This window comes from Mercenaria mercenaria, chromosome 2 (genome assembly GCF_021730395.1).
Source record: "Mercenaria mercenaria strain notata chromosome 2, MADL_Memer_1, whole genome shotgun sequence".
Taxonomy (NCBI): Eukaryota; Metazoa; Mollusca; class Bivalvia; order Venerida; family Veneridae; genus Mercenaria; species Mercenaria mercenaria.
In genome coordinates this window covers 99,455,568-99,481,992 of record NC_069362.1, presented here as the reverse complement: position 1 = coordinate 99,481,992, position 26,425 = coordinate 99,455,568, and the positions used below count along the sequence as shown (strand labels likewise).

The 26,425-nt window shown below is 35.0% G+C and overlaps 3 protein-coding genes across 5 annotated transcripts in view; 2 read left to right on the top strand and 1 right to left on the bottom strand.

Moving 5' to 3' along the window:
- LOC123564699 (leucine-rich repeat-containing protein 45-like) overlaps window positions 1-4,689 on the top strand; it is a 56,939-nt gene extending 52,250 nt beyond the window's left edge. For both annotated transcript variants that reach the window (XM_045358447.2, XM_045358448.2), the window contains exons 15-18: window positions 1,240-1,425; window positions 1,871-2,044; window positions 2,751-2,898; window positions 3,070-4,689. In XM_045358447.2, the coding sequence (XP_045214382.2) occupies window positions 1,240-1,425; window positions 1,871-2,044; window positions 2,751-2,898; window positions 3,070-3,254 (693 nt within the window). In that variant the 3' untranslated portion in view covers window positions 3,255-4,689. The remainder of the gene's footprint in view (window positions 1-1,239; window positions 1,426-1,870; window positions 2,045-2,750; window positions 2,899-3,069) is intronic.
- A 1,234-nt stretch (window positions 4,690-5,923) lies between these two features.
- On the bottom strand, window positions 5,924-23,024 carry LOC123564697 (N-sulphoglucosamine sulphohydrolase-like). Its single transcript, XM_045358446.2, has 7 exons — window positions 22,867-23,024; window positions 19,935-20,067; window positions 18,762-18,895; window positions 17,473-17,623; window positions 16,668-16,906; window positions 11,856-12,031; window positions 5,924-7,892 (listed from the first exon to the last, which is right to left on the bottom strand). The coding sequence occupies exons 1-7, from the start codon at window positions 22,940-22,942 to the stop codon at window positions 7,266-7,268; spliced, it is 1,536 nt and encodes a 511-aa protein (XP_045214381.2). The 5' UTR covers window positions 22,943-23,024; the 3' UTR covers window positions 5,924-7,265.
- LOC123564696 (sodium-independent sulfate anion transporter-like) overlaps window positions 23,012-26,425 on the top strand; it is a 60,308-nt gene continuing 56,894 nt past the window's right edge. For both annotated transcript variants that reach the window (XM_045358444.2, XM_045358442.2), the window contains exon 1: window positions 23,012-23,069. The gene's annotated coding sequence lies outside the window, so the exon portion shown is untranslated. The remainder of the gene's footprint in view (window positions 23,070-26,425) is intronic.

Sequence of the window (26,425 nt, the reverse complement as noted above, 5' to 3'; positions counted from 1 at the left end):
TACTTTCCATTTACAATTAACAATTATATACCTCGTGGATACAAGTTCTGAAAGTCTTTTCTTTCCAAATTAACCAAAGGTTTTAATTCCAGAATGTATTAAGTGATCATATTTCATTTGCACCTTGAATTATAAGCATAATGTGTTACTGCTAGAATGGTTTAAGTGCACTTGTATCGTTTTGGCACATTATTTACCTTACATAATGTATCAAAATGTATATCACCAGAAGGAACTAAGTGCACTTAAATCCTTCTGGTTTTCATGTTAATGCATTTATAATGTTCTGGCGTACAACAATACTGATGATAAGCACTTATTACGATATGGTTCCTTTTGATATCTTAGGTTTCATACCTAATATGGTGCCAGAGATAAGGGCAAAAGAAGGAGCTTTAAAAATGGTATTAAAAAGTCTAAACAAGTGATTTTCAGTAAAACATGGACTTATACCATTCTGGCTTTAACCCCTCGATTTGTGGGGGACTACTTTTGTGGGTTTCAAGGTTGAGTCAATCCGCCAAATTTAATCCCAGCAAACAAGTAAAATTCGTATTGATTATATGTTTAAAGGTGAAATACGCAAATCTGTATCCCCATGAAATAGCTGTTTTGACCAATACCACAAAGTTTTGTGCCCATGAAACTAGATGATTTCGCGGTAGATTAAAGTTTTATATTTGAGTAATTCACCTGCAGCCCTTTTAACAGAAGTGTTAAGCAGACAGAGTTATTGGAGTGTCAGTTTTAGGAAAACACTTTAGCAGGCTACTTCCTTTTTATGAGCTGTAGACTTGTGGATGGAAGTGTAATAGTCTGTAAGAAAAAAGCTTAAATTTTAATGAAATATAAAGGCATAGCTAGGAGAATTTTGAGAGCTGTGTCGTCGTCTGATTTTCCTTTTAGCTGTGATAGTTAAGATGGTTTTTTTTGCTCTTTGCAGCATTCACTCCTTTGATACTGTAAAATTGCAAAGAACTTGATAGACAACAAACATATTTATGCATGCTTCATAGTTAGGGATACTGGTTATACTCACTGAGATAATGCTCTCTTACTTTGACAAATGTTTTTAATTTGTGTGTTGCTCTGTTTACAAATATGAGCAAAAAAACGTTACTAATATTACCCAATCCACTGTAAGCAACTTGAAGTTTTAACTTTCAAACTGATAAGAAACTGAATGTCAGAAGTAGAATTTAGAAATTAATGCACATTTAAGAGAACTGTTTCTTACAGATACAGAGGATCAAACACGAGTCAGAGGAGACAGAGAAAACACTAAGGGAGAGAATTCAGCGACTCGAGATGAACAGGTTACAGCTTGAGGAAGAAATGAGTCAGTTAAAGACAGCCAACATGACTGATAAACTACAGGCAGAGGAAAATATCAATATTGCTAAACAGAAAGTGAAATATGAAGAGGTTTGTTTGATGGTTCCAAACTTCTGAATTTTGTTAATTGATGTTGAAAATTTAGTTTCTGGGTAAATGTATGAATGAGATGACTTGGTCAGTAGGTAAGGTATTGGGACTTTGATTGCCAGTTTGACAAAATAGCTCACATTTGTCAATTCCAACATCCTCTTCAATTACTTGTTGATTTTGTAAATGTCTTTGTATCATTTTGATGCATGAAAGTTTTTCCTAACTTTTCATTGTCAGGTAAGTTGCATTAGATTTGCTCAAGTAAGGAATGGAAATTGGTACATAATAATAATTTTGAAGGAACTTATCAGCAAAAAACTCCAACACATTCATTCATTTTTGACGGACAGACGTGCATGTTCATTGTTCAATACATTAAGAAACAAGTAATGTTATTTACTTATCCTTCCATGTATAATAATAAATTATTATCTTTTTATAGGATGCACGAATGAAACAGTTAGAAGAAAAGTTACGAGTTTTACAGATCTCAAAAGATGAGTTACAGAGTCATCATAATCAGCAGCAAACACTTATATCAGAATTAACTTCCAAAAACAGCTCTCTAACATTAGAGGTAGAGAGTTACAAAAGGAGGATAGACGAGCTTAGTGAAGTAAGTACACACACTGTCAGAACTAACTTTCAAAAACAGCTCTCCAACATTGGAGGTAGAGAGTTACAAAAGGAGGATAGACGAGCTTAGTGAAGTAAGTACACACACTGTCAGAACTAACTTTCAAAAACAGCTCTCCAACATTGGAGGTAGAGAGTTACAAAAGGAGGATAGACGAGCTTAGTGAAGTAAGTACACACACTGTCAGAACTAACTTTCAAAAACAGCTCTCCAACATTGGAGGTAGAGAGTTACTAAAGGAAGTTTGAAGAGCTTTAACTCTTAAAAACAGCTGTCTTACACTGGGGGTAGAGAATTAAATAAGAAGGATTGAAGAGCTTAGTGAAGTACACTAATATCAGAATTAACTTCCAAAAACAGCTCTCCTACACAAGAGGTAGATAGCTACAAAACTTAGTGAAGTACACACTTATCAGAATTCACTTCAGCAAGATCTAAAATTTAGAGTGCAAGACATTTTTTTACTGGTATGCTACACTGAACTTTTTCTTGCATATAGCAGGACTCAGACTTACCTTTTGGAGGTTACGTAGTACTAACATAGCTACTAAATACAGTGTTGGTCTTGGTAAATAGTACAGCTGATATTGCTCATATGGAATAAAGAAGGGGGTCGTTTGTTAATTTCTCAACTTGCACAGAAAAAGACATGTCAAAGCATTAAAAACATTTTTATTTTCTGCAGGAGGTGAATAACAAGAATGTATATACTATGCAAGAAGTTGGTAAAGTGAAAATAGAAATGCAAGGTAATTTAACCAAACTGGAGAATGAAAGATCCATACAGAAAGAACTAAGGGAAAAATTAGCAGATGCAGACACTAAATTGTCTGGTAAGTATAATATTGTAGAACTGTTTTTACAAAACTTGTTAAGGAAATGGTAATACTGTGTAATGGTTTAATTTTATGGTTGTGAAATTTCATGGTTTTGGCCAATATATATATATATATGATTGTACTTGTCATGCTAGAATAACAAAATGCTTTTTACCATTTTTGTAGAACAAATGATGAAGCACAGAGAGACACTAGACAGCAAAGAACGTGAGATCATGCAGTTACAAGAAAGGTTGCGTGCACGGGAAAGTGAATTATCACGTGCGAGGGAGGAAGAAATGCAGAGGGCACAAATTTTACAATCTGCTGTGATGAACTATGTTAGCAAAGTGCCGTCTAGTCCAAGATAACAGCTCTAATACCTGTGAAAATATTCCTCCAATTTTAGCCAAATATTCACTGTTTGAAATAATTTACATATATGTTCATGAATAGTACATATTAGACATGAGAATTTCCAAAGTATGATGAAATACGAATACTGCATTTGAATTATAATTGAATCTCCAAAAGTAACTGGCCGTATGAGTCAAGGAATTTTTTTTTAAATGTTGTGTCTGAAAGTATTGAGGCCTGAATATTTTCAATCTTTTATAGGGACCTACATCTAGATTAACATCGGACAATTATAATTTTCTAAACTTAGGAAAATAGCGCAAAGAATGTCAAATCACAAAGCTGATAATTTAGGAGTATGCTATAGCATTCAGCCAGATTCCTGCCATAACTTATCAACTTTTAGTGCATGATTAAAGCCTTTGGGATTTTTTTTTTTTCTAAAAAAAAAATAGACTACTGTATATTTACATAAAACAAATGATGGTTAGACCTTGCTTGGTCTCCCTGCTTTTACTTTTTATTTACTATTACTAAAACATGAAAGTACTTTCAAAATGTTAGGAATAAGTAACAAGTACAAGTCAGGTATGCCCTTTTGTGGTGAAATGTTGAAAAAGACATAATCTCCAAAAAAGGAAATTAAAAAAAGAATATGCTAACACTGAAGAAAAGAATTGAAGAACATTTTGTACTTAAAATGTTTTTGATGCCTTAATTATTACGCAAAGTGAGGTATGTTATTCAAGTTTTTATTTATGTTTTAATGAATGCAAATAATAAACAGAAACTCTGTCATGTAAAATGTCATTTTACCTTATTTTCTGAATAATTATAAGTTTCACATCCTTTCAATATTTGTTATAGTAACTACACACAATTTACATGTTGTCTGTCTCATTATGGTCAAACCTGTCTGTAAAGACCATGGTTGTGAAGTGAAAATAAGAAGTTAGTTATAATAAAGCAGTTAGTTCCTCTAAGCAGGGAAAATTGAACTGCTTTAGGATAAACACGGATAGAAAATACAGTTGAACTTTGTTCACTCAAACTCTGACAATTCTAACACCAACCTTCACTTGAACTCGTCGTCGGGTTTCAGCAAAATCCCGGTACGATGTATAATTTTTGATGGCTCAAATTATCGATAACTTGAACAAATTTTACCTGTCCTGTCAAGTTTGAGTGTACTGAATTTTCAAGGGAGGTAATATAGCTATGGTTTGTAATAAAAGGTGATCTTTAGTGCAGGTTTGAACATGTTTATGTTAAATTTATTGTTATATATTGTCTGTGATATAGAAAGCATTGATTCATATATAGTGTCCATTTCATTTTTTGTGCTTTTTGTTTTATTAAACACTTTTGTTTTAGTCTGATTTACAAAACATATCAATAAATAGAAATGTTAACAGTATATATTTGTAATAAAATGCGATTTGAAGACTTCTTTGTTGTTGTTATCTCATTTGATGTATCTAATGAAGGATACTTAAAAACAAGCGACAAACTTCAGCCAGCAGCACTAGCAAGGAGACAGGACAAGCAGCTGAAGATCCATTCTCCTGCTTTAGAGGTCTATCGTAATCCTTGGGAGAGACTTTATACAAGTAACTAAAGTAAATGTCTTGTATGTGTGACAAGATCTATACATTGGCTGTTATGACAATTTGTATGGTTACTTGGTAATTAATAATCTTAATAGATCTTATTGCTGAACATCCTACTGTAAATTTGCAATCAACCTTTGATACATTTTAATAACCCTGTAAACAATTAGTTCCCAGTTATTATACAAACTATTAGTCCCCTATCAGTCCTAAGAAAGATTTTGGGGCCTAGCGTATTGCATTTTCCATTCTGTCCTCCACCGCCTCCCCCTTCAACTCTGCAGTCCCTCAGGATTACATTACTTGGCAATTTTCCCACGAGATGATATCTCATGCACATCTCCCAGATTCATAGGCTAAGCTCAAAGATCATGGTAATGCATTGATGTCAAAATTAATGTCATCATGGTTTTCTCCTGTCTACTTCGTAAATCCACCATCAATCAAGGGATTGAATATTGCTTGGCACAAAGGCTTCCCATAAGGAGACTGTGTCCTGCACAACTTCCAGACCCTTAGCTCGAAGGTCAAGGTCACACTAAGAGGTTAAATTTAAACATGATATTAACATGGTCTGTTTTGTGTCCGCTCCATATCTCTGCCTTCCATATTTCTAGGCACAAATTTTCCCAACAAATGGCAATATTTCATTCAATAGTGCAATCTTTTTAAGACTAGAAGAGCACATTATAGTTTTGTAATAAATATTTTGTTCTTACAAATGTTCTTTATTCATATAGTGCAAATAGTGTGTAAAAATGAACTAGTTCTTTCTTTAAATTATGTGAAATAGAGTAAGTTTTTGGTAAAATAAACGTTGATATTAAAATGGTGAGTGGACAGTTTTGGTAAAGAAATATACATGAGGGATAAAAATCTTGATAGGCAGTATTTCATGTATTCTACATTGTTTTTTAAACTCCAGGATATTCAAATAACCTGACACAAAATGTTGGCCAATACTCTGATAACATGCAGAACATCAATTTATCCAGCAAGATGAAGAGGTATTTTCATAAGTAATTCTAGGTCTCCTGTGAACATGTTAGCAAATAAGCAATATATATAAGGAACAACAACATTATTATTTTTTTTTTATTACAAAAATACAAGATATTTCCAAGATAATCACATTTTGGCACTTTATGGTATTAAGAACATTAAAGTTTTATATCTATACATGATGAAACATTTTCTCATTATCTGATTTATAGGTAACTGACTAGCCTCATTTCAAGTATATACATCATATAGGTATAAAACGGATTCTTTAAATCAAATGATTCCTGGCACGTATCGCCCTTTGGTCATTTTTTTCTACAGATCACAGGGTTGCCACTTACCTTGAAAAGACGAGGACAATTTTTTTTCAAGGTCAGTGAATTGTTGGGGAAATCTTGATAATGGTCAGCGAAAAATGAAATTTTAGAAAAGTCTGGGAAAAATGAAATTCTGGGTCGGTGTTTAAAATGTTCAGTGGCTATGGCCGTCTTCAAGCAGTATTTATAAGTATTTCCAAATTCGTTTTTATGTTAATTTTGGAATCTTGATGAAAGTTTGTAATAATCTGAAACAAAATACATATAAAAGGGTTGATTTGATGGCTGCAGGGGAGGAGAAGGCCGAAAAAATATGATGGTATTGGTCAGTAAAAAGTATGGTTTAGTCAGGGAAAAGTTAGGGAATTTCATTTTCTCAACTAAGTGGCAACCCTGGATCATTAATGCATGGAAATAACAAAACAGATAAAATACATAACTTTGAAATAAAAAGATCATTATTAACATTTGAGAATACAAAATGTTGAATGCATTTTTTGCATAATTGCAATGCTGGTGAAAAATCACTGGCCCTTTAACTTTGTTGGTATGGGCCTTGGTGAGACTGAAATTCTACACAAAAGGAAGCCATCATTCATGCTGACTTGCATAAGGCTGAATGTGCTAAGTAAGTCTGGGGTCTTACTTACTCTGCAAGTTAATCTGGAGACACCTGATGTAACCAGAATATCACAGTGTCTCTGAACCAAAAAAAAAGGTCCTTTTATGTTCATTGTAAATTATGGTTCAAGTTTTACTATGTATAAGATAGAAGCTATGAAGTGGGACCTTCTGCATTAAGAAACGCAAAGGGAATGAATGTTGTGGTCAAGTGAATATCTAGTGCTGAAAATGTAACTTCATGGCCGCTATCAAGACTTCCCTTCTATTTTTCTATACTCTATTAAATGGGCCAGCTTCTTAATAACACTCTTCAGGCTGAAGAGGCTGATATATATAATATGTACATTCTACAGGAATAAATACTAGAAAAATTTGAAAATGCCTGGGATGTTAAAAAAATTGTATAAAAGGTAAGTCCTAACTAGCTTCTTTTATCATTATCAGCTGAATGAATAAGATCTTAATCAGAGATTCACAATTCATCATGGAGATTCAAATAGTTATTTGCATTCATACACTGAGGATTTTCCTTATAACTCCCTGCATCCTCAAGTACTCCCCATGGAGCGCAAATCCAGGGGTCAAAGGTCACATTCTGCCATTGCTGTAGTTCTTGTTTTAAGCTTTGAAATACACTTCTATAGTCAGAACTGGAATGATGAATCAAGTTTTTGGTCTCCTTGGGGTCATTTTTTATGTCATATAACTCCCAGTATTGCCTATAGTAATACTCCTTCAAGGTTTTAAACCAATGAGTTGGAACTCCAGATCTAGTTCTATTCAACAGATCTTGAAAAGAGTCTGAAATGAAAAAGTCTTGATCTATGCCAAATGGCATTTTGTAGTTAACATTTTGAATCAGTTTGTACTGTTTATTCCTGACAACTCTCATTGGATAATACATTGTGACCTCATGGAGGTTATGACTTGCAAACACAGTCTCAAATCCAGAATGAGGCTCAGAATCCAAGACTGGTAGTAGAGATTTTCCAGTAGGTTTGACTGGTTTATGATTCAGTTTATAACTTGGGTATGGTATATTAAACCAGTCTAGAATGGTAGGAACAATGTCAACATGGCTGACCAGTACATCACTCACCTGAAACAGAAATATGCTACAGCTAAACTTGAGCTCTCAACAAGAAAAGTGAAATTAGTGTTACCAAATAATCATATATTAGAAATTTAAGTGACATGATTGTTCTTTGTCAAATTAAAGAAGATCCCAGCATTAAAGTATTAACAAGAGTGCAAGAATGTCACAACATACGCCCGTCGCAGCAAAGTAGCAAATAGCAGCTGTGTTTGCAAATGGAATCTTAACTTTGTGGTTGTTTAGTAATTATTGTAATTCTTTTGTTTTTCTATGTCCACAAAAAAACTCCTTACCAAGTAGAGATACCTTAAAATACACCTAAAATTTGAAAGTAACATCTATGTTGTACCACAGAAAAGTGATCTTGGTTTTTTCCTACGGTCAATCATAAAAATGTTACAGTATAGGTTATTTACAGTAACAACTAAGGGAAGATAATCTTAAAACAAGAGGACCATGATGGTCCTGAATCGCTCACCTGTCCCAACATGACCCAGTTTTGAACTGAGTATGACGTCATTTTTTTCTATTATTTGACATAGTGACCCAGTTTTTGACCTCATGTGACCCAGTTTTGAACCTGACCTAGATATCATCAAGATGAACATTCTGACCAACTTTCATACAGATCCCATGAAAAATATGGCCTCTAGAGAGGTCACAAGGTTTTTTCATTATTTGACCTACTGACCTAGTTATTGATGGCACGTGACCCAGTTTCAAACTTGACCTAGATATCATCAAGATGAACATTCTGACCAATTTTCATGAAGATCCATTCAAAAGTATAGCCTCCAGAGAGGTCACAAGGTTTTTCTATTTTTAAACCTAATGACCTAGTTTTTGACCGCAGCTAACCAAGTTTCGAACTTGACCTAGATATCATCAAGATGAACATTCAGACCAACTTTCATACAGATCCCATGAAAAATATGGCCTCTAGAGAGGTCACAAGGTTTTTTCTATTATTTGACCTACTGACCTAGTTTCTGAGGGCACGTGACCCAGTTTCGAACTTGACCTAGATATCATCAAGGTGAACATTCAGACCAATTTTCATGAAGATCTTGTGAAAAATATGGCATCTAGAGAGGTCACAAGGTTTTTTTATTTTTAGACCTACTGACCTAGTTTTTAACCACAGTTGACCCAGTTTCGAACTTGACCTAGATATCATCAAGATGAACATTCAGACTAACCTTCATACAGATCCCATGAAAAATATGGCCTCTAGAGAGGTCACAAGGTTTTTTTATTATTTGACCTACTGACCTAGTTTCTGATGGCACGTGACCCAGTTTCGAACTTGACCTAGATATCATCAAGATGAACATTCAGACTAACCTTCATACAGATCCCATGAAAAATATGGCCTCTAGAGAGGTCACAAGGTTTTTTCATTATTTGACCTACTGACCTAGTTTCTGATGGCACGTGACCCAGTTTCGATCTTGACCTAGATATCATCAAGGTGAACATTCAGACTAATTTTCATGAAGATCCATTCAAAAGTATGGCCTCTAGAGAGGTCACAAGGTTTTTCTATTTTTAGACCTAATGACCTAGTTTTTAACCGCAGCTGACCCAGTTTCGAACTTGACCTAGATATCATCAAGATGAACATTCAGACCAACTTTCATACAGATCCAATGAAAAATATGGCCTCTAGAGAGGTCACAAGGTTTTTCTATTATTTGACCTACTGACCTACTTTTTGAAGGCACGTGACCCAGTTTCGAACTTGACCTAGATATCATCAAGGTGAACATTTTGACCAATTTTCATGAAGATCTTTTGAAAAATATGGCCTCTAGAGAGGTCACAAGGTTTTTCTATTTTTAGACCTACTGACCTAGTTTTTTACCGCAGTTGACCCAGTTTCGAACTTGACCTAGATATCATCAAGATGAACATTCTGACCAACTTTCATAAAGATCCCATGAAAAATGTGACCTCTAGAGTGGTCACAAGCAAAAGTTTACGCACGGACGGACGGACGACGGACGCTGCGCGATCACAAAAGCTCATACTGTCACTTTGTGACATGTGAGCTAAAAAAACAAGAGCTGTCTCCGTAGGATGACACATGCCCCCGACGGCACTTTGAATGAATAGTTATGGCCGATGTTAAGAGTTTAGGACCTTTGACCTACGGAGCTGGGTCTTGCGCGCGACACATCGTCTTACTGTGTCACACATTCATGCATAGTTATTTTAAAATCCATGCATGAATGACAAAGATATGGACTGGACATGCCCATCAATGCACTATCATGAAAAATGATCTTTAACGTCTAAGTGTGACCTTGACCTTTGACCTACGGAGCTGGGTCTTGCGCGCGACACATCATCTTACTGTGTCACACATTCATGCATAGTTATTTTAAAATCCATGCATAAATGACAAAGATATGGACCGGACATGCCCATCAATGCACTATCCTTTAACATCTAAGTGTGACCTTGACCTTTGAGCTACGAACCTGGGTCTTGCGCATGACACGTCGTCTTACTGTGGTACACATTTATGCCAAGTTATTTGAAAATCCATCCATCGATGACAAAGATATGGACGGGACACGCCCATCAATGCACTATCCTTTAATGTCTAAGTGTGACCTTGACCTTTGAGCTACGGACCTGGGTCTTGCGCACTGCACGTCGTCTTACTGTGGTACACATTCATGCCAAGTTATTTGAAAATCCATCCATCGATGACAAAGATATGGACCGGACATGAAAATTGCGGACAGACCGACAGACGGTTCAAAAACTATATGCCTCCCTTCGGGGGCATAAAAAAAAACATCAAAAAAAATTTGTATGTCCCCACAGAAATCCTTACCCTGTAGAGATAGGTCAAAATACACCTCAACATTGGATGTAATATGCATGTTGTACTACAGAAAAGTGGTCTCCATTTTTCCCTATGACTAGGTCAAAATACACCTCAACATTGGATGTAATGTGCATGTTGTACTACAGAAAAGTGGTCTTCATTTTTCCCTACGACTGTAATGAAAAAGTTGCAATACAAGCTATTTATAGTAACAACAAAGGGAAGTAATTCTAAATAAGGGACCTGTGCATGACACTTCGTCTCATCATGGTGTACAGTTGTGCCAAGTTACATCAAAATCCTTCCATGCATGAAGAAGACATGCTCTGGACAAAGTCATTCTTGAATTTGACCTTTGAAGTGTGACTTGACCTTAAACCTAGGGACCTGGCTCTTGCGCAAGACACTCCGTCTCATGATGGTGAACAACTGTGCCAAGTTTCATCAAAATCCCTCCATGCATGAAGAAGATATGCTCCGGACAAGGTCTGTGGATGCCGCCCGCCCGCCCGCCAGGGGCGTTCCCATAATATGTCCCGTTTTTCAAACGGGCGTATAAATAAGTTTCTTAAAGCTTTATCCACTGTGTTCACTAGCTACGTTTTGATCTTTTTTTTTTTGCATTAAATCTGCTCTGTTCAAAAGATTAGTATTGTTTGCTTTTATATTAATTTCCACATACATGTATTTTCATCAAAGATAGAAGGAAGTTATCCACTAGACATTAAATGTTTCGATTAAGCATCTCGGTCCAGACAGTTCTTCTTTATATGTTATTTTAAAATACAACTGTTCTTTAATGTCTACATCATAATGTTAGATGTAATTTAAATTTGGATTATTAGCATTGATCCGAGAGGGTTTTACTGGATCACATTGTGTTGAGATTTGAGTGATCTAAAGACAATGACCTTGACCCTTCAGCCAGCTAGGCTTTCTCAAATGCTACAAATCAAAGAAGCAATCATCAATGCAGTCACTTCAACGCTTTTTCCAATCAATGTAAATAAAGTCGATGGAATATGGTACTGTTACATCCAATCAACCGTAAAGAACAATTTACAATAGGTTTTTTTTTAATCCCTCATTTTACTATCCTGTCAATCACAATATACTCAGAAGTCTACCTGTCCATTTCTCTTGGTCTGATACGGTGAGGACACGAGGAACGGTTCGGCCATTCCTGAGTCGTACAGATTAGTGCGTCCATTGATGAATGGTATACCATTATCCGAGGAGTACAAGATCAAAGTGTCCTTGTCATGACCAGCATTCTTTAATTCTTCAAGTATCAGACCTATACCTGGAAAAGGGAAGAACTTCCTTCAGTTTACTCAGAAACCGTTTAAGGAGGTAGGTTACCTTCATATTTGTATGTGCGCATGTCCAACCGGAAGCTAACGTGACGATTTACGACGACTTTTACGACAAACTAAATGTGTTTGTATATTCATTCTTCTGAAAACAAATCATGAACCTGTCTTCGATCTGATGCTTTATGGTTTAATAATGCAGAAATAATGAATAAATTGCCGCAGAAACGCTTCAAAACAATGTTGCCTTAAAATGACGTCATTGACGTCATGCCGTTGCGTGTCAGTTACCGCACAAAATTAATAGCTTTTATCTTAAAAGTACCTAATTCTGTGCATTTTCTTTATTTTAACTATTTTTAAATAACCATTATTTGCTGAAATATTTTTTATGAGTCCGAATAATAATCAATATTTTGACTCTTTTATGTAGTTATATTGAAATGTTATGTGGAATGTAAGACAAGAGGACCATGATGGTCCTGAATCGCTCACCTCTTCCCACATGATCCAATTTTGAGTATGACGTTGTTTTTTCTATCATTTGACATAGTGACCTAGATATTATCAAGATAAAAATTTTGACCAATTTTCATGAAGATCCATTGAAAAATATGGTCTCTAGAGAGGTCACAAGGTTTTTCTATTATTTGACCTATTGACCTAGTTTTTTAAGGCACGTGACCCAGTTTCAAACTTGACCTAGATATCATCAAGGTGAACATTCTGACCAATTTTCATGAAGATCCATTCAAGGGTATGGCCTCTAGAGAGGTCACAAGGTTTTTCTATTTCAAGACCTACTGACCTAGTTTTTGATCGCAGTTGACCCAGTTTCAAACTTGACCTAGATATCATCAAGATAAACATTCAGACCAACTTTCACACAGATCCCATGAAAAATATGGCCTTTAGAGAGGTCACCAAGTTTTTTCCTTATTCGACCTACTGACCTAGTTTTTTAAGGCACGTGACCCAGTTTTGAACCTGACCTAGATATCATCAAGATGAACATTCTGACCAATTTTAATGGAGATCCATTTACAAGTATGGCCTCTAGAGAGGTCACAAGGTTTTTTCTATTTTTACACCTACTGACCTAGTTTTTGACTGCACATGACCCTGTTTCGAACTTGACCTAGATATCATCAAGATGAACATTCTGACCAACTTTCATGAAGATCCATTGAAAAATATGGCCTTTAGAGAGGTCACAAGGTTTTTCTATTATTTGACCTACTGACCTAGTTTTTCATGGCACATGACCCACTTTCGAACTTGACCTAGATATCATCAAGATGAACATTCAGACCAACTTTCCTACAGATCCCATGGAAAATATGGCCTCTAGAGAGGTCACATGGTTTTTCTATTATTTGACCTACTGACCTTGTTTTTGACGGCACGTGACCCACTTTCGAATCTGACTTAGATATCATCAAGGTGAACATTCTGACCAATTTTCATGAAGATTTCATGAAATATATGGCCTCTAGAGAGGTCACAAGGTTTTTCTATTTTTAGACCTACTGACCTAGTTTTTGACCACACGTGACCCAGTTTCGAACTTGACCTAGATATCATCAAGATGATCATTCAGACCAACTTTCATACAGATCCCATGAAAAATATGGCCTTTAGAGAGGTCACAAGGTTTTTCTATTATTTGACCTACTGACCTAGTTTTTGATGGCACGTGACCCAATTTCGATCTTGACCTAGATATCATCAAGGTGAACGTTCTGACCAATTTTCATGAAGATCTTGTGAAATATATGGCCTCTAGAAAGGTCACAAGGTTTTTCTATTTTAGACCTACTGACCTAGTTTTTGACCGCACGTGACCCAGTTTCGAACCTGACCTAGATATCATCAAGATGATTATTCAGACCAACTTTCATACAGATCCCATGAAAAATATGGCCTTTAGAGAGTTTTTCTAATATTTACCCTACTGACCTAGTTTTTGAAGGCACGTGTCCCAGTTTCTAACTTGACCTAGATATCATCATGGTGAACGTTCTGACCAACTTTCATGAAGATCTTGTGAAATATATGGCCTCTAGAGAGGTCACAAGGTTTTTCTATTTTTAGACCTACTGACCTAGTTTTTGAAGGCACGTGACCCAGTTTCGAACTTGACCTAGATATCATCAAGGTGAACATTCTGACCAATTTTCATGAAGATCCATTGAAAATTATGGCCTCTAGAGAGGTCACAAGGTTTTTCTATTTTTAGACCTACTGACCTAGTTTTTGAAGGCACTTGACCCAGTTTCGAACTTGACCTAGAATTTACCAAGATGAACATTCTGACCCATTTTCATAAAGATCCCATGAAAAATGTGACCTCTAGAGATGTCACAAGGAAAAGTTTACGCACACACGCATGGTCGCACGGACGACGGACACTGCGCGATCACAAAAGCTCACCTTGTCGCTTTATGACAGGTGAACTAAAAATGGATGATGATAACCAATGTTCTTTTGAATATAGTTGGGTGAAAGATTACTTGTTACGGCCATTTTTCAAATAAAAATCTAACAGTTTGATTTGTAATACCTATTTTTCAGGTTCCGTTGATAATTTGTTAGTTATATATCAAAACTAAGATCTAAGATGGTTCAAATTTCAGTAGAAAAATGTGGTTTCTTGAATTAAATTGATGTTACCATGGAAACGAAGCCCGTGACCTATGTATCTAAATGTAAAATTCAAAAGCGTTGACACTGGTCTATTTAAGAAACACAGCTTCGGCTTTTTATTTTCATTTCAACAATATCCATGAAAATAATAGCAGCACGCTGAACGATTTTTCCATGAAAATGCCAGACGAGGGGAACTGCTGTAAGTATTCTAAGCTGTGAAATTTGTTTGAATAAATGCAAATAACATGAAAATATAACTTACATTAAAATGATATGTTTTAAAGCTACATTAACTAGAAAGATAATCTATTTTAACATCTTTTTATAAGAAATTACGACAAAAAAACAAGATATATGCTATTTGAAACATCTCTGTTGCCATGGTTACTTTAAACTTTAAGAAAAATAGGGTACCATGTAAAGTGCTTGGTATTTTAGTAATAATATTACCCAAATATTCCATGTTGGTCATTAACAGAATGGCACTGAAGCCGTCGAAAACCCCTATTTTTATACATTGTTGTTTAAAAATGAGAGAAAATGCATTACCATGGAAACACAAGCCCCGCGACTTATACATTTTAACCTTATATTAGAAAGCTAACGTGCATACTAGTAAAATTATCAGTTATGCAGACTTCTACGGATATCAATGAAATTAAAATACAATGAAAGGTGTTAAATATCCGTATTTTCCTTCTTCTTTTAACATGAAATACCTTTGGAGGGTCATGTTCTTCAAACCTGGATAAAAATTGAACTTGAAGGGACAGAGACAAATGAAACTGAGATTGTAGCAGTTAAAACTACATATTACACGAAATACAAAAAAATGCAGCAGTTCAACTAATTTGAATTTACCCTTGTAACAAGGTAACTAACTATGTTTTGCTCTAAATTTCGATTTCACTGTGATAACGTGAATTTCCGCTTTGTAAGATAAAATAAATAGGCATTTTGTATATTTATTGGTATTTAATTGTGTGGATAGATGCAACAATAATTCCACAAAAATCAGTGTCTTCCTAATATCAATAATAATGATTTAACAGTATTACTATTTAAACCATTTTGCAAATGCAAGTAAGGTAACTGGAAAGAAAAAAAAAGGAGATATGAAAAACTGTGGGAATGGGAATTATTTATCAACACTCTGACCTTGAAATTGCAAATTTTATCTTTTTTTATATCTGAATAAATACTTAATCCATCAAATCCAAAGTTTTGATGACTTTTTAATTTTGATTCAGATAAAGCATCGATCTAAAGGTTTCTAATGGAGGCAGTTGCAACTTTTTGAATTACATGTGTAAAATTCTGGCCAATGACAAATTTCAATATATGATCACTTTTGACAAAATTAAAAAGCTTCTGGATCCAAAATGGCAGAAATTTACAACTGAAATACCACATCAAAATCGTTTTTCATGATAATTCAAAACTATATAATCAAGATACATGTATTTTGAAATAATCAGAAATATATCAGAAAGTCCCTACCACCATTCACAATGTTCTTTAGAATATTCTATGATATCGTCTTATATTTAAAGAGAAATCAAGGAAAAAATCTTGTTAAGAAAAATGTGGATCAAAGAGTTAGCCTTAAGTTAGTGTTAAGAAGTTGCTGAAAATCCATGTGGTATGTTAACAATCAAAGTAAAAAAAAAATTTTATGAGGATTTAGCAAGTGTGATTCTGCCTTTGCACCCAGTGCAGACCAAGATCAGCCTGCATGTCCAGGGCAGGCTGATCATGGTTTGCACTGTTCACTATTCAGTCGGTAAATTTTCAGTGAACAACCCTTTGAATAATAAGTGGTACTGCCCAATTGAATGATGGACCAGTCCATTTTAGAAATTTAGCAGGGTAAAGGTTAACAGAAATAGAACAGGGTGCAATAATCTGCATAATCTTCCCACTTTGACAACTCTTCAGGAATAACTTGTTCCTTTATAATTATTTATAATTTAAAACCTTGATCAAGTCTGCTTATAGTGGTGTATTGTTTAGCCAGATCCTGTCTCGCAGCTGGTGTATTTTGTACAAAGTATGGCACCTCCACCTCATCAGGGTCATATTTCACTGGTTTCCAGTCAGGGATGGTTCCCATATCTGGTTCCCCATTACCAAACTTCTCACAGAAAGCACCTAGTTGTGGATGGGTGTGGCCACAACGATGAGGGTCGTGGAATCCAATGTACAGGAAAAATGGTCTGGAAAAAAAACATATGATAATTTTAAAACATTTCCTTGAATTTCATACTGAATAAGAAAGATGTCAACACTGTTTCAAATAATTATACCACCTGAAAATGTTTCAAAGAATAATGTTAACAGTCAAAAAATGGGGCTTACTCCAAAAAATTTAAACAGACATAAAACTCCCAACAATATTTGCATGTCCACTTTATGTTTATCATGAATACAAACTTTCATCTGAATTGGGAGGAAACTGTTACAGGTGTTGAGTACACAATATTATATTAACAATGTAGTGGTAATTTAGTTCCAATGTAGGGCTATAACTCAGAAAGTTATAACTGGATATAAAATTCCAAAAATCAAGTACATGTCCTCCTGCTATTGATGCTGTATACCAAGTTTCATTTCAATTAGACTGGAAATTAGTTGATTACAAAAGTCTAAGACACAACAGTAATACTGTAAAGTTTAAAAAATGGTATTCAATTCTGTTCTTGTACAGTTGTAACATTACGAAGATGCAGATGGGCTATAACCAAAGAAAAAAAGTAATGTGTTTGTTAAGACTTTTACTTACCTGGAATCATTTTGTTGAAAGAATTTTCTGACCATGTGTTTCATATAAGTGATGTTTCTTCCCACTTGTAGAATGGAATGGTTTTCTTCTGTCTCAGCAAAGTCAAATGGATATACGTAGCTTGGCCCCACATGTTTCTTTCCAACTATGCCTATAAAAAACAACTGGCCATTACAAAATGTAAAATGTGTTAATGTCAAAGAAAATAAACAATTGTAAGGATTACCTAATATTTTTCTCATGTTCCTAACATGTTCTTTACAACACAATCATTCATAAAATGTATTTATTTATTGCATGTATTTTAAAAGTAGATCAAAAATATGAATATGATAATTCATTGTATTTATTGCTTCAGTCTATTAATGTGTGAAATATCTATTGTGAAATCAATGATATTCTTAGAAGAACTAATTTTCTTGTATTTCATTTCTTTGTTTCTGTTTGGTTAAATATCAGACTGACACAATAAAAGGTCATTATTAAGTGTTTCCAGCTCCTGATGGTGGAAGAAGACCCCTGGTGCAGCATTGGACCTTATTTCAGACATAAGCAGGCACCTAAATAGAACCACCAATCTTCCATTAGCAAGCTGAATGACTTCCTCACATGAAATGAGCCCCACCATGAGAAAACCAACATAGTGCATTTGCAACCAGCATGGATCCAGACCAGCCTGCGCATCCGCGCAGTCTGGTCAGGATCCATGCTATTTGCTAATGGTTTCTCTAATTGCAATAGGCTTTGTAAGCGAACAGCATGGATCCTGACCAGACTGCGCAGATGCGCAGGCTGGTCTGGATCCATGCTGGTCGCAAATGCACTATGTTGGTTTTTTCATGGCGCAGCTCAAATAATTCTACTCACTATGCAAGGTATCAAACCCACAATGGTAAGGGGAAAGAGATTCAAAGTCAGCACCCTTATCCACTTGGCCATAGAGCCCCTTGCTGCATTAATCCACACAATTAACCTATTTTCCACATATTTAATCTTTCATATTCTGAAGTCCATAAATTCATGTCCCAATAAAACAGGCATTTTTGCTGAGTGTAATTTTATGCCAACACAATGAAAAGATTTCACATTATTTTAAACCACCAAATCTTGTGAACAATGCATTTGTCTTTCTTCATCTGCTTCTGAATTTTCTGTACCAACCAAAACACATATACATGTATATAAAAAAAACACTCCTGATAATGAAAGAAAACCTTACACTTTCTAGGACAAATTTTATGAAGAAAAAAAATCTTCACACTGACCTCTGAAATGTGAAAATGGCTTACCTGTATGAATGTTATTCCTCTTCAAGATGAGGGGAAGACTCTGAACTTCATCAAAACTCATAAAGTGGTGGTATCCCTGATGTAACCCATACATGCCATTCTGGTGCTGGGGAAGCCCGGACATAATCACAGACCTAATATAGGATCATGTGAATTTTAAACATTATATTTTAAGAAATTGAACTTGCTACATTTGTCTTAGATACAAGTGATTCAGCTGAAGCTTAGCATGGGTAAGATATATGCAAGTAGAGAAAATCTTTCATTTATGCCAAATTTCAATAGAATGAACAGATTTAAACCAATTAAAATTTACTGTATTAGTTAAAAATTGCGGCAATCTACAATTGCATGTAGTAAAAATAATGTGAGAAGTCTGATGGACAATGTTTTGTGCTAGGAAAGTTTGCAAAAACAAAAATTGGCAAAATTCCCATTTTATTATGTTTTTGTTACTGGTAGTTCTTTTGTTGTATCATACAATCACGCAACCTGTCAACACTTTTAAAGCTCAATTTAATTGTGACGTTAATGGTCAGTTTATCATTTAGAGTAATAAACAAACAAAATATTATTTATGCTGATTACGAATGTAACATGAAAAAGATCATATTATATTTCGTATACATGTTATTGCAAATAAAATTATGAGAAAATGACAATGGTTTTATGTACTTGAAGATTACTTGGCTTTAACTAATTCATGCTTTTAATTTTGCAAATGTTATCAATTTGCTAAAATTGCAAACATTTCCATGTTGCTTCTTCTTGTCGTTCGCGACTACACTGTCAGACCAGTAGCTTTTCCATGTTGCAAAATTAACCACTTAAACTGTAATTGCCTTTTCAAAACAGACAATTTCTGACCCTAATCATTGAATGTAGTACAACCACTGTCAGCTACAGTAATAAAGTTCTACTGACAGATCTTGACATTTAGCCTACTGCAAGAGATTCTACCTTTGCGACCAGTGCAGACCAAGTGCAGGCTGACCATGGTCTGCACTGTTTGCTATTCAGTCAGCAAACTTTCAGTGAACATCCCTTCGAATAATAAATGGTACTGCCAAAACTGAATGATGAATCAGTGCATTATAGAAATTTAGCAGGGTAAAGATTAAGTTTGTAGTTCATATAGATCAAAAACAAGGGATAGAGGAAGTCCACATGTACCTGCTTGGTGAACAGCTGCTAACTGATGTGAAGGCATTTTTGAAGATTACGCTCTTCTCTCCCAGTCTGTCAAGGTTTGGTGTTTTACATACACTGTTATTGTAAACCTTGGTCTCAAATCCTGCATCGTCAGCTGAAACAGAGATAACAAATTAAACTTCCTGATAATGAAACAATCTATCTTTGTTTTAACTGGTGCAACTGTTTGTGCATACTTACCCATGCTTGGAAATGGGACCACTTGGGAAGCTGCATCCAACTGTTTGGCCATTAAGGCCACATCTTAATATGAAATGTCTTAATTTAGTTTGTTTAATATGTGTTTCACATCAATTTAAAACAAGTTGAAAATTAAGCTGTTAAGTAGTAAGCATATGTGCAAATTAGTCCCTGCTGTGGTAATAGGACAGTTTTATCTGTATTTATATCAGTCCTGCTTGCAATGTTGCCTGCTGTCAAGTTGTAACACTGTCTGACTACGAAATAAATGGTTATGATTTCGAGCCTCCAATCTTTCAATTAAAAAATTTCTTTCATCTGGATACAAGTTCAGTGTACAGGTGCTTTACCCCTGACATGCTAAAGAACAGGAAAGCTTCTGAAATGGCAACATCTTCTGTATCTTGCAATACCCTCCTACTAAAAATTACTTTCAGAATTCTTGAGGAGTCACCCATATGGATTTCTGGTGATGACTACAAGTAAGCTTTCAAACAAACAATGTTCCTGCTTAGCTAGACAAGACTGTTGATCTATGAACCTTAAGTCTGATCCCTGTGTGAAGTGACATTACATCATGAATATGACTAGATAAATATTTGTCAGTATTTTGCAATCCTATGGAGAAAATGTCAGTAACTCTTAGAGTTCTAAGTAATACTGATGCAAAATCATGGAACACTTGTATAGTTATACTAAAATTTAGCCCTATATTAAAATGCTGATGAAAGTGGTGATTATATTTATATGTATGGTATGTATAGATTAGGCATATCTATAGCTGCACATATATCTCCTCTAAAATATTGTAATTTATTTTTGTCAGAGAAAAGACAAAGAATAATGCATGACACATAATATCCTCGCTTGGCACTCAACAGTTAGAGGATAGTACTAGGAATGATCAGCCTGCTGCTGGGTTGAGTATCCTGTCATGTGTCTATGGTGTGATATTCTAGTTGGGCAGTACTATAAAGCTGAGTATTTTGCTTACTGCTACAAGCAGACATTGTTGTATATATGGCTGAAAAATTGTTGAATATGACATTAATCCTGAACACACACACGTACACTTTCAAATCTGAAAATTTGAAGAAATTATCTTTACTATTACAAGACTTACAATGCTTTTAAGTAAGTCATCGAAGGCACTTAGTGATGTGAGCCTAAGCACATCATAAAAACAGTACATAATTATATCATGTCACTAACACAGGTTTTCTGATGGAACACCCCTAGTCCTAATATATCTAGGATGTTTCGGGATAGCGTAATAAGGCGTAAAAAAAAATTGTTTGTTTCCGGTGTCCCGACCTACCCTAAACTTTTGGCCTGACCCTAAATGTTTTTATGGCCTTGGAGAATATTTTTTTCAACTTTTTAACAAAAAGTTGCAAAACTGCACTTTGTGTGCTTTAAACATGGCCAGTGATGTTAGAAATCAACTTACTGATGCTATAAAGGCATAACCCCCTTATTTGTATTCATTTTTTGACACAAAAATAATTTCCGAAAAGTCCCCCTTAAAATAAAGACAGTGGCTAGAGAACCGGAATCGGTTCCCTAGACAGCGAACTTATTCGTCCGGAACCGGTTCTCTAAGCAAAATATCATGCATAGGCTAGGGAACCGGAATTTTATTTCTATGCATAAATTAATGCTGCCGAAATCCACTTGTTTTCTTGGTTAGTGTCATACATATTATTAACTTAATTAATTTTACCATGCCCTTGCATTTATCTGCGTTTACTGTCTCCAAAAGTGTACCGCCACATACCATGTCCACCATATTGGAATGATATCAACTAGTATGAATTACTTTGCTGTTTTTTGTTAATGTTATTTGCTTTAAACATGAACTATGTTTAAATTGTTTAAATATGAAATAATATTGATTTCTAGCGTCATTACATGTTTATAGATGTACAAACTAATTCAATTCCCATTAAAACTTCCTGCGGATTCTTTGATCACTTAAAATACTGGTTTGTAACACCTCGGTATTTCATGTTCAAAGATAATGTGATCAATACAAATTAACAGAAATTACTTAATTTGTTTTAATTGTTTCTTTTATTTTATTGTACCTTAAAGTTTAGATTTCAAGTTTATTTCGGCTTGCTCCAATGCAGACGATTTCCGCATTCATTCGTACGTTTATTTTATCTTTCCAATATGGCGGACAGTATGCGGCGGGTACTCTTTTGGAGACAAAGTAAACACAAATAAATGAAAGGACATGGCTTGCTAAAATGGTAAAATTAATCTAGATAATAACATGCATGATACTTACCAAAAGAAACGAAGTGAATTTCGGCGGCTTTATGCATAGAAATAAAATTCCGGTTCCCTAGCCTGTGCAAGGTACTTTGGCTAGAGAACAGGTTCCGGACGAATAAGTTCGCTGTCTAGAGAACGGATTCCAGTTCTCTAGCCACTGCCTAAAATAAAAAAAAATAATTTCCGACCTACCTACCCTAATTTTTTTACCGGAAACAAAGAATTATTTTTTTAGGCCTAACTTTTGACTGTCGCTGTTCCATAGAGGGATGACAACTATAAAATATCAGATCATAAAAGCCATCACGATAAGCCAAATGAGTAAGGCTAGAACACCCCATATCTATATATACTTCTGGACTAAATTGCCCGGAAGTTTAGTCCCACCACACACCACACTTTTCACATAAATTTGCCGATTTAATGAACATACCTATCAACACCAACACATTTCTACCGCGTACACATGTCGCAATAACAACGAGACTGAAATAAATTAACATGGTCATGCTCGTTTTATGTCATAATTCATATTTTTCATTAAAAAATGCTCCAGTGGGTAGATGCTTTTATTTACATTAACACCGGTTGGTCACATGACAGTCATGTGACGTGTAGACAACAACACTGGAAACAGTAAATACTTATTTGGTTATTTTTACTGGTTTTTGATTATGCTGAAGCTCTAAATATTGTATAAATCAGTTTTAAAAAATTGTTAACACATACATCATGTTCAGTAGGCTGCGTTTTTCTGTATGGATTTGTTAAAATTAAGTGACAAACAGATCCAGCTATCTTTGTTTTGAAGTCAATGAGTTCAGTTAGTATAGCTTACAGCAGTTAGTACCACTGGCGCCAGATCAGAAAGAAATGCCTCTGTACATGTTATACCCTACCCCTAGGTATTCTATAAGAACCATGGTCATGAACGGGAAAATATACTAACCCATTTCAATCGCGTATTTCATACCTAAAACACGCAGGTCAGTAAATGTGTACTACAGTACTGATATTAAACAAGCGATAATTTATCTTCAATCGTGCACCAGTCACCTTGTCTCAATATTCCATATTGCAGAGATGCTCCGTATATTTTATGCTTTAGTCAACGTTACAGAAAAAACTTGCGTGAACTTCCCTAATGAACATCCGGTCTAGAGGTCACGACAGTGTGCACATGTTAAGCGAAATGTAAACAAACAAAAACAGAATGCAATATATTCACAGTTTTACGATAAGACTCGAAATGATGAATGAAATTCATCTTGTATATGGTTTTGAATTTGAAATCATACATAGTTATACATCTATGCTGTTTATTTAATTCATTTTGCACATTTATGCTGCATATAAACATTTTAGCGTACACGTGTAGTAAAATGACGACTGACATACATTTTCACATCAGCCAATCAGAGTGTGTCTATAAACTAGAACGGAACTTCACCAGGGAAGTTCAAGCAAGTTTTTTGAGTACCTGTGAAAAAAATATAAACTACACGTTGTTTTTCTAAGATAAGAACTACTGATGAAATGTGACCGGTACACAACGGAAGATAAATTACCACTTGTTTAATATCAATAGTACTCATTTACTGAACTGCGTGTTTTAGATATGAAATACGCGATTGAAATGGGTTAGTATATTTTCCCGTTCACGACCATGGTTCTTATAGAATACCTAGGGGTAGGGTGTAACACGTAAGGAGGCATTTTCTTTCTGATCTGGTGCCAGTGGTTAGTACAAAGATCAAGTGTGTTCACAAACTGTTCGAAACTCTTGGCAGACACTGTGACTATTTCCTTTAATTCCTTTGTTAATATGTATAACTAATTTTTGTTTCGATGCGATAGATCTAGATATATATTTTTTTATTTGACAGAACGTAATACCATTTAACTTCAGCTTTTCATTTATTGTACTTATGGTCATTTTAACTGATATTTAACCTTCAGCCTGCAAGTGATTCTGCCTTTGCGGCCAGTGCAGACCAATATCAGCCTGCACATCCGTGCAGACTGATTATGGTCTGAAATGTTGGCTGTTCAGTTAGTAAATTTTCAGTGAACTCCCCTTCGAATAATAAGTGGTCCTGCCAGAATCGAATGATGGACCAGTCTGGTCATTTTAGAAATTTAGCAGGGTAAAGGTTAATGTACCTTGATTCAGCTTGTTGTTTGCAAGTAAACTCAGTTGGCATTCATTCATTGATTGTTTAGAACACAAGATACAAGATTGCATGAGATGATGAGAATTGAACAGTTGTTAGAATATAGAGTAAAGGACAACTTCCAATATGAATAAGAGTTGGAGGACCAGACAAATGACTTCATACACATCTTGTGTAAAATCATCACAGATTGTGAAAGAGTACATAAAAAAATTTGCCTGCCTGGGGATAGAACTTGTTACCTTATCAGCAGAAGTACTGAAAAGTGCCTGATCGATAATATCATATTCCTAGAACTGAGACTGTGGGCTAGAGTGTTAATATATTCTGAACCAGCACTCTCGATAACCATAAATATATGTGTAATAGGTCAAATACAAGGGCATGATAAAATTGTTTTTGTCTGTGCAGTATGCCAAGATAATCATGACGTATGCCAAACCCCTTGTTCATTTAATGCAAGGATTTGGCCTAAATTTACCCATGAATAGATGTATATATCTATTAAACTGAAAGCATTTTCTCATGGAGTTGTAAAGGTGAAGGATAGCTTATTTTATAAACTACTTGATATTATCCCACTATGAAAACTTGTTACATTATCACAATAAATATAGTCACACTTATTAACTTTTTTTATCTTATCATTTATTGAAGATTATCATAATTTGTTGAAGCATTTATGTCCAGTTGAAGTAATTGAAAACGCACTGGCTATTGCCTTTTCAGCTCACCTGAGAATGAAGTGCTCATGGTGAGCTATTTACAGTGATCACACAGTGTCTGTCATACATCATGGCGTGCCTGCATGCATCCGTCAGTTATCAGCAAGTTCTTTAAACAACATCTTCTCCAAAACCACTAAATGGATTTTAATGAAACTTTGCCTGAATGTTGCTTGGGTGGTCTACAAAAGTTGTTCAAATGGTTCTACTTTGTTGCACATAAGGGCCACCAGAGCTAAAAATAGAATAATCATCAAACAACATCTCCTAAACCGCAGGTCTGATTTTGAAATAATTTCACATAATTCAGGTCCTTATGTAACCCTCTACCACATAATTCAGGTCCTAAATATGTAACCTTCTACCAAGATTGTTCAAATTATTTTGATTCATCAAAAAACATGGTCACTTTTCTGCTGGCCCAATTTCAAAACGATTTTGCACAAAATTTAATGGTCCTTGTAAATTATTCTTATTTGTCAAAAAACAAAAACACCAGAGGACGTGGTCACTTTCCCCTATATGTATGGTGTACCATTTGGGTCGAAAGTCTGTTTTGCATGCACCTAATTTTAAAATATATGTGCATGTATAAAACTGTGTGTGCATGCGTAAATATATACGTCTACCTGTATATTTTTATATGTGCACGCGTGAATATATAGATGCACGCTTATATATATGTGCGCATGTATATATACGTGCACCCAAAATTACGCATGTGCGCATAAATTTATGCATGCACGTCCATATATGCATGCATGCATATATATACGTGTACCTATAATTATGCGTGCATGCATAAATTTATGTGTGCATGCATACCTATACACACGCTTATATCTACAAGCACCAAGACTTATGCATGCATGTGTAAATTTATACGTCCACGTATATATTTACGCATACACTTGTAAAAATATAGGTGCACGCATATATATATGAGCACCCAGTATTACACCTGAACGCCTAAAATTATAAATCCACATATTATTTTATGCTAACGAATGAAATACTGTATTCTATCAGTTAAATATTTTTATATCTCATCACTCACAAGTTAGTTGTGAAAATACGAAATCTATATTTTCAC